The 20,858-nt window shown below is 36.6% G+C and overlaps 1 protein-coding gene across 1 annotated transcript; it reads left to right on the top strand.

The window, feature by feature from the left end:
• Window positions 1-1,977: 1,977 nt before the first annotated feature.
• Window positions 1,978-13,836, top strand: LOC142348378 (exonuclease 3'-5' domain-containing protein 2-like). The gene is made up of 5 exons (XM_075399702.1): window positions 1,978-2,256; window positions 2,747-2,902; window positions 4,372-4,591; window positions 4,958-5,103; window positions 13,420-13,836. The coding sequence occupies exons 1-5, from the start codon at window positions 2,012-2,014 to the stop codon at window positions 13,511-13,513; spliced, it is 861 nt and encodes a 286-aa protein (XP_075255817.1). The 5' UTR covers window positions 1,978-2,011; the 3' UTR covers window positions 13,514-13,836.
• Window positions 13,837-20,858: the final 7,022 nt, after the last annotated feature.

Here is a 20,858-nt window from a genome sequence, read left to right as displayed (position 1 = left end):
TCTCATTCCTCTTGGTTGAGTGTTTTATCTCATGACCGATGTTCACGAGGATGATCACTGTGTTGGAGCTTGCTTCACGCTTATAATTGCACGAGTCTTGTTCGGTATATTGGAGAATTTACAAATTGGACATGAGCCAGTTTGGATACTTATTGATAGATTGCTTCAACGTTTAAATTGTTCAAGACTAATCTGCAAAAGAGGATCTATGTTTTTGTTGGCCATATCATGGAGGCAGCCAGGCGTTATTTTTCGTTATTTTGTAGTGATGCGCAAGTGGTGTCCATCAATATAAACATTTATTCATATTTGATTTTAAAAAAATGGTGGGAATACTGAAACAGTTTTGCCTGAAAACGACGGCTCAAAGCTGTGATAGTTACAACCAGCTTCTTAGTCCCAAGATTAGGGGAAAAATCAAGGTTCAATAATAAATATTTCTCAAACTTTTGTACTTGAATCGTTTGCTTGCTAACCCTTCCGAAAATTTTTCACTTCTTTGTAACTGACATGGAATTTTGTATGATGAATAGTTGGGAAGATTGGAAGGTTCAATAATAAATGTTTCTCAAAAACTTTCCATCCTTAATGATAACTTTTGTACTTGAATCGTTTTCTTGCTAGCCCTTCTAAAAAATTTTCACTTCTTTGTAACTGACATGGAATTTTGTATGATGAATAGTTGGGAAGATTGGAAGGTTCAATAATAAATGTTTCTCAAAAACTTTCCATCCTTAATGATAACTTTTGTACTTGAATCGTTTTCTTGCTAGCCCTTCCAAAATTTTTCACTTCTTTGTAACTGACATGGAATTTTGTATGATGAATAGTTGGGAAGATTGGAAGGTTCAATAATAAATGTTTCTCAAAAACTTTCCATCCTTAATGATAACTTTTGTACTTGAATCGTTTTCTTGCTAGCCCTTCCAAAATTTTTCACTTCTTTGTAACTGACATGGAGTTTTGTATGATGAATAGTTGGGAAGATTGGAAGGTTCAATAATAAATGTTTCTCAAATCTTTCCATCCTTAATGATAAATTTTGTACTTGAATCGTTTTCTTGGTACCCCTTCCAAAAATTCTTAACTTCTCTTTGAAACTGACATGGAATTTTGTATGATGAATAGTTAGGAAGATCGTTTAACTGAAACAAAAAATATTGAATCGGGCTACTCTGTTAAATCAATTATCTTAGAACGCTTCTGGAAAGTTTGTCTGGCTTAATAAATATTTTCTACTTGATCTTTTCTTTGCACGTCCAGAAATTGTTGACCTGTGGTCTGAAGTCAGATGGATTCTGACGTTTGAAGCATAAATGACGGCAGAGAAGATTTACGTTTCCACCAATGTGCATTTGACAATTTTTTTGTAGTGCGGGTTATTTCTCTTCGTAAATGGCTCACTTTCTGAAATCCTTTTTATGGACATATCGAGGTGACAATTCCAAGTCAGGGGGACGTAAAAATTCATCAGAGATCTTTGTTATTCGTTTTTTACTTCGACGTGCTTAGAGGTATTTTGGAAGTATCGGGACTGCTGACAAACTCGCACGAGATACCTCTGTTTAAGGTAATTGAATTAAAAAGGCGTACAAAATTATGTAGATGGGTAATATGTTCAAAGTTTGTCAATGGTAAATATGCGGTTCTGGAGTACAACTAGCCGTTGGGATGCGCTTGTAGGATGCGGCTTTCTTCGCTTCAGAAAATCTTTTACAAAACGCATTGGTCACTTCTGCTGAGGATTTTCTGCAAATTTGTTTGAAATCTGACAAAAATTGTTACGTGACAAATATATTTGAGACACTGTTACAAAAGCTTAAAATTTAAGCTCATCAAGCAAGTTTTTTTTGCTATTTTAGCTTATTGAGCTCGCATTTCTCTGCAACCTGCCGTTGGTACAGCTGCTGCATATGTGCGTTTTGCACGTGGTCAATTAGTTTGCATAGTTAGGAATGTGTGGATCTTTTCAGGTCTGTTTGTGTGTCTGTCTGTCTGTTCGGTAGTAAAAATGGGTGACGGTGATCTGAAGACATCAGAAGTGGATTTGGTGAATGAAAAAATAGAGGAAAACGGACTGGCTAAAAGCCCTCAGCCTTCCGCGTCCCCTCCACCAGCTACAGTAATGGCGCCATCATCAGGTGTGCGGGCACCGAGGGGCGGGGGAGGTGAGAGAAAACAACTTGCGCAGCATGCAGTCTTCCTACCTGACCACTTCAAGACATTCGTTGTTGACTCGACCAAAGCATTTGACAGGCACAACTGTTTCTTAATAAAAGCTCAATTCAATTTTAATGATTGCGAAAACATCAAATTAATGGAATATCTTTATGTACCACTAGTTTTCAGGCTGCAATTTAATGCAGGGGTATTTTTCAATTGAATGCAGTATTATGGTACTTCATGCTGAAGAAATTGAACTGATGTAAGGAAATATTTTCCCTATTGATATCGTTAACGTAACATTGACATGTCATGCTTTTTTGTTGCTCAGAACTTTCATGGGATTTGCGTTACAAGTCTTCTGCTGTCGCGAAAAAATTGAATAATTTTGAACATTTATAATACAAAAAAATCAACTTCTTGTATATTTCGTTTTTTCACAGTTGTCAAGTTTTATTGGACTGAGTGGAGAATAAGATAAGTTCAAAGTTCTAATCAGTTAGTCCTGAAGCGTAGTTTTAGTTACTACTTTTTTAAAAGATCAGTAAACAGTTGTGGCCACATTGTATTGTGTATATAATAGTATTGTAAAGACCTTCCGGAGAGACATCCAGGACTTCAGGATGATCTCTGTGGACAGTGAGACTACTCTCAATTCGCTAGCAGCTGGCACAAATGCCAATGGCTGTATCGATCTACTCCAGATTGGCACATTCAATGGACGAGCATTCTTGTTCAGGTATGTGAAAAGAAAACAGGTTACAAGAGTTAAGTGACTCTGCTTGAAGTCACTGAGAACTTCTGGCGTTTATCGGGAACCGCGAAGCTATTCGAGATATTAAGTCATAATTTCGAAGTGACTTCTGCAGAGTCACTTAACCATGGTTAAAACACGAAACGCACACGTTTTAAAATGACGGAAGTCAACTACTGGCTAAGTAGCAACTTCTGACATTTTAACTTCTGGCACTGCAGACTTTCGGCATTTTAAAATGTACACGTGATTGTTTTTAATAGCCGCACAGCGATAGCTGGGGCTATTCTTGGCCTTCTCTTGGTTTTTTTACAATTCAAAGAATTTGAATTGTATTGGGGCGCTCTCTTTTTTTAAAGATTTGTTCACACATTTTCATGATTTTTGAAGTCAAATTGGAGTGGTGATTTTGGTCACGCCGAAACAGGAAGTGGAGCGAAAAAGCGAGTGGTTTTGCGGCGTGAATTTTTTTCGCTCTAATTTTAAAGTAGAGTGAGAAAACGTTGTTTGAACAAAAATTCGGTTTCTCGGTAGCGGTTTTTTGTTCACATGCGGCAATTTCACTTTGATTTTTACTGTTTAAATTTTTTGGATAGGATTTTTTTCTAAATGGTTTTCCCAATCCTTTCATTGTCCGTTCTAGGTCTAGTTGTCTGTTTAGTCAATGAAAATTTTTTGAATTGTACGTCAGGACTTGTCCTGCTATGTTTTTTTATTTCGTCATGATTTTTGTTACGACCATATGACGTCACAGCCACTTTTTGTTCATTCGTTCATGCAATTTCAACTGAATTGCATGTGTGACGTCATTTTTCGCTCTTAGTGGAGCGAGTTAATTGTTCATGCGCGTGATTAAATTTTTGGTCACACTTGACTTACCTCACTCTCAAAAATGACTTCCTCAATTTGAAATTGACTTTTATTTACTTTAATTGAAAGAGATAAGGTCAAATGGCTGTGTGTCACTCTAAATGAAGGTTATTTGAGATCAGCTAATAGAGGCAGCAATAACATATATAGATTTTTAATCAAAATATAACAGATCAGCCTTCAATGAAAAGACGAAATTTTTTTGGTCTGTCTTTTTTACTGTTTTTTTAGACTGTCGATCTACGAATCTATTGCGGCTATTTTCTGGCAATCTGCCAGCTATGTTAAATCAAATTGTGCTCCTGCAATATAGTTTTTGAGGATCCGGTTGCGTCGGTTAGAAATTGATCGCCCCAAATCCCAAATGGGGATTCTCATCAAGAAGAAGAAGAAGAACACAGACACAGCATCTGCAGATATGACAATAAAACAGATTTACTGTTTACAAATTTTGTGAATTGCTGCTGATCAAATAGCAGAAATAATTAATGCAAGCATGGTTTATTTTTTCATCCTAATTTTAAAATAAACCGAGTTCTAATTGGAGATTTTATCATTTGCGTGTCAAATGAACGTGTTTCTAGGCTTTCGATGATGAAATCCTCGGAGACGAACTACCTGCGCAACATCCTGGCAGATCCCAGCATAGTCAAGATGGGATCTCTGTTCCAGAGTGACGCCAGAAGACTTATCACAGACTGGGGCATTTACGTGCATAACTGGATCGACATACAGAATGTGGCACTGAACTGTTTGGATAGAAGAGTTGTGGGTAAAAGCCAGGGACTCAAAAACATGACCAAGGTATGATAGTTGATGTTTATACTGTATAAATTAATAGCGTTTGAACCAAACTGCTTTGTTTGTTTAAAAGCAAACAGATTGAGATAGTGACATTGAGTCGAGAAAGAGTGTTACATTTCAGTGCATCTGGTAAATCATATGTTGCAAAAGTTGGACTTAGATTGTTTTGCTCGGATCAACTTTTGAGCCACGGGAGATGGAATTTGGTGTTATTCAGCTAATAATGGCCCATGCTTATGACTGTACCAGTCTCAGTGTCGAGAAACTGAAAGAACCTTTTCTCGCAAATATCTAATCATCTCGAATAGTAACATTTGTTGATGTGGTCTTCTTTTGAATATAAATAGTTGTCGCTAATTGTTTTAGTCATTCGTGGGAGTTGAGTTGGACTTATTCGAGCCTCAATCTATGGGCAATTGGAGCACAGGAGAGCTGAGTGATGCTCAGGTGAACTACGCTGCCCAGAATGTCATGGCAGTTATTGACATATTCTGCTGCATTTACGCGAACAGGTACAATTTGGTAGAAAAGTAGAGATACAAAATGTTTTTTTTTGCCAGTTGAAAGCATTTTGTAAATTGAATCAAACCTCTCATAAAACCCCAAATGAATCCGGTCTGTGAATTGAAAATGTCTATTATTTCGCTGCTACAACAGTATCAGTAACCCAATCCTTCAGTACGGAGTTTTAGTTTACACCATGTAGTTTTCCATCGCTCCAAATTTATTTCATAGGATAGGAACGTTATGCGACCCCGGTCCGCGCTGTTTTTTTGTCCACGCTGATTTTGGCTGATCGATGTTTCTGAGGAGAGATACGAAAAGAGTATCAGCGAAAAGGTCTTGAAAACTGAATCAATTCTGAATTGATTCTGAATGTTTTGTTAATTGTTCTCAAACGAAGGTTTTTGGCAATTATGTCAGTCGTGCTGGTCAATTTTTCGTACTACCAACTTTTCGTCTGATCGTTTTTTCGTCTGACCCTTTTAACTTTTTATCCTCAAAAACAGGATAAACAGGTAAAGCCCGGAGGTCATTAGGTTGCTGAGCAGTTCATTAAGTCACTAAGTATGCGTTCATTGAAACTGTTGAGGAAACATAAAGTCATGGTGTGAAGAGTTTGACCCCCCCCCCCTCCACTCCCTCTCACCCACCCCACCTCAACGCAAACAATTAGACCCTCGTACACCCTCCTCGACCTCAGTTCACGCGGAGGCTCGCAGGCTCGACAATACCCCCCCCCCCCCCACCCTCACTCCACCCCTTAACACTTTTACACCCCTTAATTGCCTTAATTGAGCTTAACGTAGCCTTGCTAAGCCGCAGCTGCCTACTGACAAAGCCAACCACTTGACAGTCGTTTGAAAGAAATTTCCGCGAAGTTAGTTGGGCTATGCTTTCAGTTTCAATGGAGGGAGTATTTTCCCATTTAGCTGCTTTTTATTCCTCGAGAAGTGTAATGGCGATTCACTTTTTTCTTTACAAAATTGGCGTCTCTTCTCACTGTGTAATTTCAAATGCTGCTTGCAATTTTTTTCTTTGTTAAAGGAGAGAAAAGATGTGTTTTTGCTCATACCGGTTTTAGATGATAGCGAAAATGTTTCTCATGCGGTCTTATCTGATTTTCAGTTTTAACACTTATCTGCTACAGCCACACTTATTAGCTGCAAAAAAGTTTTTTCGATTTAAATTATTTGTTATTAATGCATTTCTCAGTCCGCGAGGAATTTTGCTTTGCTTTTTTTTGCTATTCTTAAATGTTTGTATTGATTGCCATTATACCTTGAGGTTGTTCCAGAATTTTAATTAAATTACGTTAAGTGTTGGCATCTTTTGTCTATATTGTTTAATTTTTCAGCGTACGTCTGTTAATGTGCTTGGGTTTTTCAGAAGAAGCTTTTTCGTTGATTGTTTAAAAATTGAATGTGATTTTGTTGCTAGAAGAGGCATTTGAAAGTTTTGTACCTTATTTCTGTAATAAGTGAATTGGAGCCATTAGCCTCCACGTTTTATACAAAATTTTGCTTGAACGTTTTTGAATATTCCTGGCTTTCAGGTGAGTTTTTCCCGATTGACTTCTCATTTTTGCGTTACCTAAATTGCTCTTATTCGGAAAATAAACGACGGTAAGACATAACCGATTGTAATGTAAGGAGTTAGAAGACCCTGATAGCCGAGTAGCATTTGTTGGACTCTTATCAAGCCCGAGGTCGGGATTTGGAGCCCCTCCTTGATTGGATTTTTTAATACCCAGAAAACATTATCTAGGCCGCAGCCTCCTCCGAATGAAATTGTGCCGCCTGTCGTCCGTGAGCAATTTTTCCGAGTCGGTTGGTTTACGGTTTTTTGTGAGTGTATGCCTTTTTACCTCTTCTCGGTTTGTTTTAGTGTTTTATCAATCATTTGGCTTGCCACTGATCTCAATGAATTGCTACCGCAAAATTTGCGTCATAGCAATTGTTTTGGTGGTGCAACTTGACAAAACATAATAGTTTGTTTTTATTCGGTTTATTTTCCTCTCTGGCTTTTCCAAAAAGTTAGCTGTTTGAAATCAATTTTGTTAAATGAGTAGAGGTTCTGGTAGAAGCCGTCTTTTTCTTGACTAGTGGCTATGTTCGTACTTTGTTCATCAAAATTTTGTTTCTTATTCTCACAGATTAGTAAAGGAAGCAAAAGCACGAGCACGTTTAATTTTTTCAGCTCCTTTAATTTATAATGCAGAGAGCGGACAGAATTTCCGCACAGAACTAGTTTTTTGTTCACGTGCGACATTTTCACTTCTGTTTTCATTTTTAAAACCTAAATCGTTTTGATTTTTAAAGTCCTAAATTGTTTTGATGGCGTTTGATTTTCAAAGTCCATTTTCTAGACAATTCGAGATTTTTTGTCATTTTATTAATTATGTTTGTCTTTGATCTTTCAGCTCATATTTTGCTTTGCTTTTTGATGTCTCTGATCTCTCAGCTCATATCTTGCTTTGCTTTTTGTTTTTTTTGGATTCTCCAGTGTTTTATTGATTGCCATTATACCTTGAGGTTGTTCCAGAATTTTAATAAAATTACGTTAAGTTCTTGTCTATCTTGCTTAATTTTTCAGCGTACGTCTGTTAATGTGCTCGTGTTTTTCAGAAGAAGCTTTTTTGTTGACTGTTTAAAAATTGAATGTGATTTTGTTGCCTAGGAGAAGCATTTGAAATGTACCTTATTTCTGTAATAAGTGCATTGTTTGCTTTTAAATGTTCTGGAAGAATGTTTGGAGCCATTAGCCTCCACGTCTTATAGAAAATTTTGCTTGACCGTTTTTGTGCTTTTTTTCTCGAATACTCCTGACTTCCAAGCGAAGTTTTCCCGATTGAGTTCATTTTTGCGTTACCTAAATTGCTCTTATTCCGAAAATAAACGATGGTAAGACAAGACCGATTGTAGGATAAGGAGTTAGAAGACCCTGATAGCCGAGTAGCATTTGGCAGAGTCTAATCAAGCCTGATGTCGGGATTTGGAACCCCTCCTTGATCGGATTTTTTAATACCCAGAAAACATTATCTAGGCTGCAGCCTCCTCCGAATGAAATTGTGCCGCCTGTCGTCCGTGAGCAATTTGTCCGAGTCGGTTGGTTTACGGTTTTTTGTGAGTGTATGCCTTTTTAACTCTTCTCGGTTTGTTTTAGTGTTTTATCAATCATTTGGCTTGCCACTGATCTCAATGAATTGCTACCGCAAAATTTGCGTCATAGCAATTGTTTTGGTGGTGCAACTTGACAAAACATAATATTTTGTTTTTATTCGGTTTATTTTCCTCTCTGGCTTTTCCAAAAAGTAAGCTGTTTGAAATCAATTTTGTTAAATGAGTAGAGGTTCTAGTAGAAGCCGTCTTTTTTTGACTAGTGGCTATGTTCGTACTTTGTTCATCAAAATTTTGTTTCTTATTCTCACAGATTAGTAAAGGAAGCAAAAGCACGAGCACATTTAATTTTTTCAACTCCTTTAATTTATAATGCAGAGAGTGGACAGAATTTCCGCACAGAAGTGAGTTTTTTGTTCACGTGCGACATTTTCACTTCTGTTTTCATTTTTAAAACCTAAATCGTTTTGATTTTTAAAGTCCTAAATTGTTTTGATGGCGTTTGATTTTCAAAGTCCATTTTCTAGACAATTCGAGATTTTTTGTCATTTTATTAATTATGTTTGTCTTTGATCTTTCAGCTCATATTTTGCTTTGCTTTTTGATGTCTCTGATCTCTCAGCTCATATCTTGCTTTGCTTTTTGTTTTTTTTGGGATTCTCCAATGTTTTATTGATTGCTATTATACCTTGAGGTTGTTCCAGAATTTTAATAAAATTACGTTAAGTTCTTGTCTATCTTGCTTAATTTTTCATCGTACGTCTGTTAATGTGCTCGTGTTTTTCAGAAGAAGCTTTTTTGTTGATTGTTTAAAAATTGAATGTGATTTTGTTGCCTAGGAGAAGCATTTGAAATGTACCTTATTTCTGTAATAAGTGCATTGTTTGCTTTTAAATGTTCTGGAAGAATGTTTGGAGCCATTAGCCTCCACGTCTTATAGAAAATTTTGCTTGACCGTTTTTGTGCTTTTTTTTCTCGAATACTCCTGACTTCCAAGCGAAGTTTTCCCGATTGAGTTCATTTTTGCGTTACCTAAATTGCTCTTATTCCGAAAATAAACGATGGTAAGACAAGACCGATTGTAGGATAAGGAGTTAGAAGACCCTGATAGCCGAGTAGCATTTGGCAGAGTCTAATCAAGCCTGATGTCGGGATTTGGAACCCCTCCTTGATCGGATTTTTTAATACCCAGAAAACATTATCTAGGCTGCAGCCTCCTCCGAATGAAATTGTGCCGCCTGTCGTCCGTGAGCAATTTGTCCGAGTCGGTTGGTTTACGGTTTTTTGTGAGTGTATGCCTTTTTAACTCTTCTCGGTTTGTTTTAGTGTTTTATCAATCATTTGGCTTGCCACTGATCTCAATGAATTGCTACCGCAAAATTTGCGTCATAGCAATTGTTTTGGTGGTGCAACTTGACAAAACATAATATTTTGTTTTTATTCGGTTTATTTTCCTCTCTGGCTTTTCCAAAAAGTAAGCTGTTTGAAATCAATTTTGTTAAATGAGTAGAGGTTCTAGTAGAAGCCGTCTTTTTTTGACTAGTGGCTATGTTCGTACTTTGTTCATCAAAATTTTTTTTCTTATTCTCACAGATTAGTGAAGAAAGCAAAAGTACGAGCACATTTAATTTTTTCTGCTCCTTCAATTTATAATGCAGAGAGTGGACAGAATTTCCGCACAGAAGTGAGTTTTTTGTTCACGTGCGACATTTTCACTTCTGTTTTCATTTTTAAAACCTAAATCGTTTTGATTTTTAAAGTCCTAAATTGTTTTGATGGCGTTTGATTTTCAAAGTCCATTTTCTAGACAATTCGAGATTTTTTGTCATTTTATTAATTATGTTTGTCTTTGATCTTTCAGCTCATATTTTGCTTTGCTTTTTGATGTCTCTGATCTCTCAGCTCATATCTTGCTTTGCTTTTTGTTTTTTTTGGGATTCTCCAATGTTTTATTGATTGCTATTATACCTTGAGGTTGTTCCAGAATTTTAATAAAATTACGTTAAGTTCTTGTCTATCTTGCTTAATTTTTCATCGTACGTCTGTTAATGTGCTCGTGTTTTTCAGAAGAAGCTTTTTTGTTGATTGTTTAAAAATTGAATGTGATTTTGTTGCCTAGGAGAAGCATTTGAAATGTACCTTATTTCTGTAATAAGTGCATTGTTTGCTTTTAAATGTTCTGGAAGAATGTTTGGAGCCATTAGCCTCCACGTCTTATAGAAAATTTTGCTTGACCGTTTTTGTGCTTTTTTTTCTCGAATACTCCTGACTTCCAAGCGAAGTTTTCCCGATTGAGTTCATTTTTGCGTTACCTAAATTGCTCTTATTCGGAAATTAAACGATGGTAAGACAAGACCGATTGTAGGATAAGGAGTTAGAAGACCCTGATAGCCGAGTAGCATTTGGCAGAGTCTAATCAAGCCTGATGTCGGGATTTGGAACCCCTCCTTGATCGGATTTTTTAATACCCAGAAAACATTATCTAGGCCGCAGCCTCCTCCGAATGAAATTGTGCCGCCTGTCGTCCGTGAGCAATTTGTCCGAGTCGGTTGGTTTACGGTTTTTTGTGAGTGTATGCCTTTTTAACTCTTCTCGGTTTGTTTTAGTGTTTTATCAATCATTTGGCTTGCCACTGATCTCAATGAATTGCTACCGCAAAATTTGCGTCATAGCAATTGTTTTGGTGGTGCAACTTGACAAAACATAATAGTTTGTTTTTATTCGGTTTATTTTCCTCTCTGGCTTTTCCAAAAAGTTAGCTGTTTGAAATCAATTTTGTTAAATGAGTAGAGGTTCTGGTAGAAGCCGTCTTTTTCTTGACTAGTGGCTATGTTCGTACTTTGTTCATCAAAATTTTGTTTCTTATTCTCACAGATTAGTAAAGGAAGTAAAAGCACGAGCACATTTAATTTTTTCTGCTCCTTCAATTTATAATGCAGAGAGTGGACAGAGTTTCCGCACAGAAGTTAGTTTTTTGTTCACGTGCGACATTTTCACTTCTGTTTCCATTTTTTTAAAAACCTAAATCGTTCTGATTTTTAAAGTCCTAAATTGTTTTGATGGCGTTTGATTTTCAAAGTCCATTTTCTGGACAATTCGAGATTTTTGGTCATTTTATTAATTATTTTTGTCTTTGATCTTTCAGCTCATATTTTGCTTTGCTTTTTGATGTCTCTGATCTCTCAGCTCATATCTTGCTTTGCTTTTTGTTTTTTTTGGGATTCTCCAATGTTTTTATTGATTGCCATTATACCTTGAGGTTGTTCCAGAATTTTAATAAAATTACGTTAAGTTCTTGTCTATCTTGCTTAATTTTTCAGCGTACGTCTGTTAATGTGCTCGTGTTTTTCAGAAGAAGCTTTTTTGTTGATTGTTTTAAAATTGAATGTGATTTTGCTGCCTAGGAGAAGCATTTGAAATGTACCTTATTTCTGTAATAAGTGCATTGTTTGCTTTTAAATGTTCTGGAAGATTGTTTGGAGCCATTAGCCTCCACGTCTTATAGAAAATTTTGCTTGACCGTTTTTGCGCTTTTTTTCTCGAATACTCCTGACTTTCAAGCGAAGTTTTCCCGATTGACTTCATTTTTACGTTACCTAAATTGCTCTTATTCGGAAAATAAACGATGGTAAGACAAGACCGATTGTAGGATAAGGAGTTAGAAGACCCTGATAGCCGAGTGGCATTTGGCAGAGTCTAATCAAGCCTGATGTCGGGATTTGGAACCCCTCCTTGATCGGATTTTTTAATACCCAGAAAACATTATCTAGGCCGCAGCCTCCTCCGAATGAAATTGTGCCGCCTGTCGTCCGTGAGCAATTTGTCCGAGTCGGTTGGTTTACGGTTTTTTGTGATTGTATTCCTTTTTACCTCTTCTCGGTTTGTTTTAGTGTTCTATCAAATTCTACCACAAGATTTGCGTCTTAGCAATTGTTTTGGTGGTGCAACTTGACAAAACATAATAGTTTGTTTTTATTCGGTTTATTTTCCTCTCTGGCTTTTCCAAAAAGTTAGCTGTTTGAAATCAATTTTGTTAAATGAGTAGAGGTTCTGGTAGAAGCCGTCTTTTTCTTGACTAGTGGCTATGTTCGTACTTTGTTCATCAAAATTTTATTTCTTATTCTCACAGATTAGTGAAGAAAGCAAAAGTACGAGCACATTTAATTTTCTCAGCTCCTTTAAATTATAATGCAGAGAGTGGACAGGATTTCCGCACAGCAATTAGTTTTTTGTTCACGTGCGACATTTTTACTTCTGTTTTCATTTTTTCTAAACCTAAATCGTTTTGATGGTGTGTGATTTTCAAAGTCCGTTGTCTAGACAATTCGAGGAGATTTTTTATTACTTTATTAAATATTTCTGTCTCTGATCTCTCAGCTCATATTTTGTTATGCAATAGTTGATTGTACTGACGTGAAAAAGTTGTAATTTAAATTATTACTCCCTTTGAGTTTAGTGTATCCTTCCTGTTCATTGATTTCATCAATTGATTTCTGGTTTTCCGTCAACTCCGAAGCATTTGATTTTTTCAGCTCCCCTCATCGGATGAGTCAAGAAGAATCAATAAATAAATGAAGTCCCCTCTCCTTGGGTGAATTATTATTTCAGCTCCAATAGTTAAGGGATCATTCTGCTTGTTCGACTCGCATAGATCTCCACACTTTTTGGGCGAGTTATTATGAATGTTGGGCGGAATCCCCCTCGTTGGGTCCCAACTGATCAAGGTAGCTTGTTGTGAATTTAGCAGTCATTGTTCAAGAAATAAAGGTGCCATCTTCGAATTGAAAAAAATCGCCATTTGCATCATGTGCCTCTTATACAAAGATTTCCTGCTCTCAGGATTTCAAAAGGAAGATATTTTGTCTTCTCATATTCGCTGGAAACTTGGGTGCGACGTATAAATCCGGTTTGGTTGTCTGAAGCGAGTATTAAAGGCAGTAAACATTTTAGCCAATTGCTCTTACAGAGACCACGTAGGTGATTGAAAGTATTCCTAGACAAAAAATGATTTATGTACTCAATAATTAGATTTTATTTCAACCTAACTGAAGGTCTACCGAGTGCCTCTGGATTAGCATGGCTCTTGTTTTGATTTTTTGGTCCGGTAAACATCACAGAATTACAGGAACGTTGTGTAGTCCTTTTTCGGTGCTTGTTTCAATCCAAGTGGAGTAAGGTTCAGCAGTTCTTTAGCGTGATTTATTTCAGAATGCGACTTTCCAGCATCACAACTGAGGACATTAAACAACACATTGCTTGGACCAGGTTCTACGCCAACGCATTCTACTCAGCCTACAGTTAGCCTAGCTACTCAAAAAGCAAAGAAGACACTGGGTCTCACTGGTCCAATGACAACGACACTCTCCTTAAGCAAAGGCCATCATTAATGTGTCACATTTACCGAGTGAAGTTTATAGCGTCTTTCGAGAAGGCTTCTTTTGTTTCGCTATATCCTCTAATGCTTTATTTCAAAACTCTTTGTTAAAGAGCCCGACGCCTCAAATTGTCATCATGAATTAGTTCATACCTGGAAAACTTTCTCGTTGCTTGTTTCCAAAAAAATAGATGCCATGAAGTTGCGATGATTTGTCCAATTGAATAAATAATTTATGTTTGCCTATTTTGTGCAGTCTTATTTGCAGTGCCGGGAAATTCATATGGATGTCGTTTTGTGTATGGCAGGCCAGTCTATTTAGTTTTGAGGTGTTCATTCAGGAATGCTGCAGTTTAATGAATGTCGACAGTTTAAAGAAATTGAATTGTATTGGAACTGTATTTTTAAAACTACGATTTTTTATGGAAATGGTTTTTTTAAATCAATGCAGCGAACATTGAACCAAATTTCATGGCGGAAAAATTGTTTTGATGAGTAAATTTAAGGAGCGGAGTGGAAAGTAAGGAGAGTGACTATTTTGTTCACAATTTTTCTGAAAGAGGGAGAACAATAGGAAAAAATCTTGCACAAATGAGAGAATTTTTGCTCTCCCACGGCTTTTTAAAAGCTTGTTTTAATTTTGAACTTGTATCGTCTCATGGCTTGCGCTGTTGATGTTAAGGAAGATCTATAGCAGTTTAATGCTTTGAAGCATTTTTTCGGTCTCTAGAGACATTTCGGAGCCTTCTCCGTGAATTTGTGTTTAAGAGGATTTCGAGTTGCATTGCTATACTAACAAGAAACGAATCTTTGTTACATTTATCTTTATCGTGGGTTTATAAGCGCTTGGTGTGAGTTATTTTCTATAAAGTTATTTTAACAAGAAGTTTTCGCTTACTCAATCAAATTTCGGCCTAACATACACTTCCACACGGTCAAACATACACTTTGTTTCCACACGATAAAAAATGGGACAACCTTATGCCAGCCCTACTTTTTTTTGTTCCAATAAATTTTTACTTTTTTTGAGCGCATCGCAGTCTGGCTTATATGGAATCATTTTAAAGCTCCTGCCCTCTAGAATTTCCTTTCAAAGAGATTTTTCAAGAAATCTTTTGGACAAAGTGAGACATAGAAATTCGCCAATTTTTTAACCAATTTTTGGCCATTTTCACCTTACTTTCGACCATGTTCGCCACATTTACGCTTTTTTAGACATAGTGCCCAATTTCCATTAGAATTTGCTTTTTGCTGTTTATCTGAGCTCAAAATGTAACATTTTGACATCCCAAAAAGACTCAGCTATATCTTATTTTTCATAGCCGCCGTCAGCCTCTCAACGGCTATTATTTAGGCGCTCTCCTTTTTAATAGCCGCCCTCATCTTCTCAGCCGGCTATTATAGCGCTCCTATGTTTTTTACAATTCAGAGAATTTGAATTGTATTGGGGCGCTGTCTTTTTTTTTAAGATCTGTTCACACATTTTCATGATTTTTGAAGTCAAATTGGAGTAGTGATTTTGGTCACGCCGAAACTGGAAATGGAGCGAAAAAGCGAGTGGTTTTGCGGCGTGAATTTTTTTCGCTCTAATTTTAAAGTAGAGTGAGAAAACGGTGTTTGAACAAAAATTCGATTTCTCGGTAGTGGTTTTTTGTTCACATGCGGCAATTTCACTCTGATTTTTACTATTTTTTCAATTTTTTGGATCGGATTTTTTTCTAAATGGTTTTCCCAATCCATTCACAGCTCATTCTAGGCCTAGTTTTTTGTTTGAATTAATTTTTTATTTCTCGCTAGTGGTTTTTTTGTTCACATGCGGAATTTTGACATTGATTTTCTGTTTTTTCTTTTTTTATCTGATTTTTTTAAAAATGGTTTTCTCAATTCACTCATAGTCCATTCTAGGTCTAGTTTTTCTGTTTAGTCAATGAAAATTCTTTGAATTGTACGTCAGGACTTGTCCTGCTATGTTTTTTTACTTCGTCGAATAAAAAAAATGTTTCGCTTTACCTCATTTTGCCGCTTTTTCAACATTTTGCGTGATATCTTTTTGACTTCTCTAGGCTAGTTTCTCTCTTCTCTCATTCTGCTAAAAGTGATTTTGAACATCAGTTGCTCAGCAAAGCAATTCAAAATGAACAGAGTCAGTATAAAAAATTGAATTCAGAAGTAGAAACGGGATAAACCCATAAAGCCCAATTTTAGATGCCCGCTATTTGAACGTCGTTCCTATAAGTCTTAGTTACCATCTCTAATGCTTATTGGTATTGATAGTAGCCCCTGTAGCCTCTCTCTAAGAAACAGAAGTATGTTGTGGTCAACTACGAAATGCCATCAAAATAAATCGGAATTAAAAAATGTTTTTGTACAAAAATCTTTTTTTTTTCAATATCTTTTATTCTTTCAGTCCCAATCATGCTTATTGGAATCAACGGCGGCTATTTTCCGGCAATCTACCGGGTATGTTTTAATATTCGCTCTACCTTTTGCTCACATTTTTCGTTTTATCTAAGTCAAAATTTTCACGTTTGACTTCAGACTTACTTCACTCACCGTTTCAACTGAATGGAATTTAAATTCTTTCACGCATTCAATTACGCAATGTGGTGAATACGGTCATAGTCAAAAGATGAAAATCAAAAGAGACGAGATAAACCGATAAAGCCCGGTCATTAATTAACTCTTTGAGAATTAGGTTAAGTTCATTAGAGTGTTTGCTAGCTGACATTGGTATTAAGCTCATTAGTTTAGAAGCTGAATTAGGCATAGTTTAGAAACCAACTGAAACTGAACGCCAAGCAGGTCCGAAAAACATCAGAGTTGGTCGAGATCAGGTCATTATTAGTTGAAAAAACGTCAAAAATAAGGTTGGAACAACGTCAAAATGAGGTCAGAGAAACGTCAGTTTTGGTTGGAAAAAGGTCAAGAAATAAGTCCGAAAAACGTCAAAAACTGGTCCAAAAAACGTCAAATTTGGTCAAATAAACGTCAAAATACAGGCATTCTCCTTTTTCTTTGATTTTCCAGTATCTTTTTCTGCAGTATGTCTGACTTTAGCTTTTCTGATGTAGTAACTGAGTTCGTCCAATAGTTTTACCCTCAGCGACGCTGAAGTGGAAACCAAAAACCATTGAATTTTTGTATGTTCATTATTTTCTGCCCCAATATCCGCAATTAACACACGAACTTTGTGAGAGATCGTCATATCAACGTTAAAGGAATCAACGGCGACTGAAATTTCAAACTGTATAGGTGGCTCGAACTGATTGCAATGAAGATTCCCAGATCCTGAGAACAATCCAGCAAAAACTGATTAATTTAGTGGCATCCTTAAGTCTGTTCCATTATATTGTTCTCGATACAGAGCATAGTCAAGGATCTGTTTCATATTGCTTTCAATACGCTGCCGCGTTTCGAAAAATTTTAAATAACAGAAACTTCCCTTATTGTCTGAGTGAAAAAGCCTCTGATTTGAAAGAAGATTTCTTTCATCTCACTAACCATGGAATACCCAGATGGAAGCAAGTTGTAAACTCAGTTTAATGAGTGAATAGAGCTATCAAGATGCTAAGTCTGTTATATTGAATCTTGAACAAATGAATTCAGTTGAGGTTACTGCATCGTGCAGTTGTCAAGTGGTTAGTGAACAATTGTCTGGAGGGAACAATTGTTTTAGCATCTGATAAGGGCAGAAGTTCATTCGTATGAACAGAGGAAAATGAAAAATGAAGGAGGCTGACAAAAGTTATTGTATTTGAAAGGAATGGGCGATAAAATTTTGGATTAGCTTAGGGATTTCAACACAGTCGCAACCTGTTTCACTGTCTTTGGAACAGCTGGAGCTTGCCCGCATTGGATGCAAATTTTGTTGCGGATAGTTTAATTATTTAATTTGCTTTTAATTAATTTTCTTTTGCATTTGCTCAGAAGTAATTTGTGTCAAATAGTTTTTGTTGAGAACGATTTGATATTTGAATGCGTTTTCGCTTGTTTGCTTTGTTTCTACTCTCTTCAAATTTTTGAAATTTATCTCGTAATTAACTCATCAACATAACAAGCAGAAAAACTCTAAATCTGTTTCTGTTGCATACAACTCCTGCATTTGCGTTGATATCAGGCAAACAAAATCACCGTACCTGAAAAATATCTCATCTCCATTTATTACTCTTTCCTCGGACGGAGATTTGAACTACCAATGTCAATTGAAAAATTGTATTCACAATTCGGCTCGCAATCAGAATGAACAGGGCGAACTCAACCTAAGAGAACAACGTATTAATCGGAAAGTTCTGATCTCATGATTGACAAAACTGATACACCATCTGGAATTGGGTTCTTCAAACCTATGGGATTGGACTTCGGCGGAAACGGTAGCAGATAATACATCTTCAGTTCCTGTGTACTTCAGCCGATAACTTCCAAAATTTTTCGTGAACTAAAGCAAAAAAAACATTTGCAAATTCTGATAGCTTTTGGAGAGGCTCATGCGTTTTTCGCCATGCCTTGTGCTTTGTTTGGTCAAACAATCGTTTTAATATATATGCAGCAGCTCGGCGTTAGAGAGCTGCTGCGCATAAATTAGAACGGTTGTTGACCAAAAAAAAATAAGCACCATGAGGCATGGCGAAAAACGCATGCGCCGCTGTCCTGAAGATATCAGAATTTGCAGAATGTTTTCTCCACAGTTCACAATAACTTTGGTAATTATCGGCTGAAGTACACAGGAACTGAAAATTTAATGTTCGATACCGTTTTCCGGCGAAGTGCAATCCAATAGGCGGCTCAATTAAATGCAGAAATGGCCATTAACTAGATAAATTTTTGTCCGTCTTAAAATGCCAGACAACAGAGTAATTCAAAACCGTGTCCTCCTGCGTTCAGAAAGTATAACAAACTACTCTTGTTGCTAAGATTTGGTTTCCAAATAGAAGCCATTTTAATCACCCAAAAATCAATAAGTCAAACACAAAGTCACCCGAACTGAAAACAACAACTACTACAACACGATCACAAACCTTAAATGGCTTTAGTTCTTCAAGTGCAAATACCAAAAACACAAGCAGACTCTTTAAATAAATGAAACAAAAATTTCTGAAACAAAAGTGAGTAGAGGATCGTAAATATTTTATTCAAAGAAAACCAAGCTGATGGAAAACTCTGTTTAATAGATACTTGAACGTAAAAATTGAATGTAGCAAATTTTCTTTTTCAATGAGGCAAGGCACTCGATCAAAAGCACGGCTGAAGTAGTCACAAACTGATTTTTGTTAATTTCTTGTGTATTGTCGTATAAAGGTGCACTGCACTTTGTCTTCAGCGAGCGGACAACTCGTTACCTCGGTTGTTCATATTGATCTTACCTTACGTATCTTACATACCGCTCTTTCATATGGACCCAATGATAACCGTATTTGATTTGAAACCACTAAAATTTTAAACCAAGCGAATTTTAAATTGATCCTTTCAAAAAATATTCCCAAAGTTTTAATTTTCGAAACGGCTAGATACGAAACGGCTATGAGCTTGGAATTTTTAGTTGTCGGGTAACAGCCAATTAGAGTCAAAATTTAATAGAAAACTGTCATAATAGGCCTTATGAGCATGCAATTCAATTTTTGAGAAGATTCTTTATCAAAATTACTTTTGTAACAATTTTTTTTCTTGGAAAAAATCAATCCGGTCTAATTTAGCACGTTCTGGAGACAGCATTTGCTGCTTTAGTTCTTCTCTATACCACAGCCGCTTGCTAGCATTGTGTGCCAGAGACTCCTGTGTTTTCCCGTTAGTAGTAACTAGATCTTTACCGCAACTGTGACAATTCTGTATTTTAATCAGAGGATTCGAGCTTTCTTGTTGCATAGATTCAGGAAGAACCCAAAGTTTGGCAACTTCATTGGTCTAAACGAAGAACTTCTAACAAAAATAGATGAAAATTCTTTTATTACTCACAATACCCTTAATACTTAAGCGCAAGAATTTCAAGAAAACAATCAATTTTTTCATGCAGTTGCTGAAATGCTGAACTTCATGAACCAATATCTGTTAACTTTTATGATGTAGTAACTGAAAGCTCAAAATTTTAGTGGAATTTCCAGTTTCACCATTTCAAATTGATTCAAAAATTTTAGTTTTTATTGCTTTTTTGCTTATTGAGAGACCCGACGCTTCGAATCGCTTCTGGAATTCTTCCTGCCTATTTTTTCTTTCATCGTCAAGATTTTTGTTACGACCATGTGACGTCACGCTCACTTCAAATCTGCTTGTCATGCATTCATGCAATCTCGACTGAGTTGCGTGACATAGGTCGTTTTCATCTTCTTTGAGTGAGTGTTTATGTTGTTGTTGTTTGGAGATCGGCTTACAATGATGCCGAGGGCGCAAGGTGCCCAGTGAGCTCCAGAAACACCAGTACTTTGTCGGGATTGTCGTTGAGGCAGTCCAGAGGAGGGTTTTCCCCAGGGTCTGCTTGCGTTGGTCGTTCCAGTACTGACATTCCATTATGTAATGTGCTGCATCCTCAGGTCTGGCGTTGCAAAGTTTGCAAGTGGGGTTGGATTCTTTCCCGAACTTCGCTAAGGTGGCCGTTAACTGAGGCAGTCGGTTGATTCAAAAGGCACTCGGTTGATTTCAAATTGATTCAAAAATGCTAGATTTTATTGCTTTTTTGCTTATTAAGAGACCCAACGCTTCGAATGTTCGCTCGCGTGATTTAATTTGTGGTCGCTTTCTAATTGATCATTATATGAGGGCGTGCAGCTAATAAAAAGAACATAATTTTTCATTACTTTTCCGTCTCTCTCTCTCTCTCTCTCTCTCTCTCTCTCTCTCTCTCTCTCTCTCTCTCTCTCTCTCTCTCTCTCTCTCTCTCTCTCTCTCTCTCTCTCTCTCTATGTGTGTGTGTGTGTGTGTGTGTCCAAAAGCTATTAAAAAACTGAAATTTTGTTTATTAATAGCTGCCCTCATCTTCTCAGCCGGCTATTATTGCGCTCGTATTTTTTTTTTTACTTCGTCAAACTTTTTTTCGCTTTACCATTTTGCCGCTTTTTCGACATTTTGCGTGAAATCTTTTTGACTTCTCTAGGCTAGTTTCTCTCTTCTCTCATTCTCCTAAAAGTGAATTTGAACATCAGTTTCTAAGCAAAGCAATTCAAAATGAACAGAGTATGTATAAAAAAATTGAAGTCAGAAATAGAAACGGGATAAACCCATAAAGCCCAATTTTAGATGCCCGCTATTTGAACGTCTTTCCTATAAGTCTTAGTTACCACCTCTA

The sequence above is a fragment of the Convolutriloba macropyga genome, chromosome 10 (genome assembly GCF_964194025.1).
Source record: "Convolutriloba macropyga chromosome 10, txConMacr16.3, whole genome shotgun sequence".
In the NCBI taxonomy this organism is placed as follows: Eukaryota; Metazoa; Xenacoelomorpha; order Acoela; family Convolutidae; genus Convolutriloba; species Convolutriloba macropyga.
Note: the sequence above shows the minus strand (reverse complement) of the source record. Positions and strands in the feature narration are given on the sequence as shown.

Excerpts from the sequence above, each read along its gene's own strand:
- LOC142348378 (XM_075399702.1), top strand. The coding sequence starts at position 2,012 with ATGGGTGACGGTGATCTGAAGACATCAGAAGTGGATTTGGTGAATGAA. Across the intron at positions 2,903-4,371 it reads GGACGAGCATTCTTGTTCAG|GCTTTCGATGATGAAATCCT; the intron begins GTATGTGAAAAG and ends ACGTGTTTCTAG. Across the intron at positions 5,104-13,419 it reads TGCTGCATTTACGCGAACAG|AATGCGACTTTCCAGCATCA; the intron begins GTACAATTTGGT and ends GATTTATTTCAG.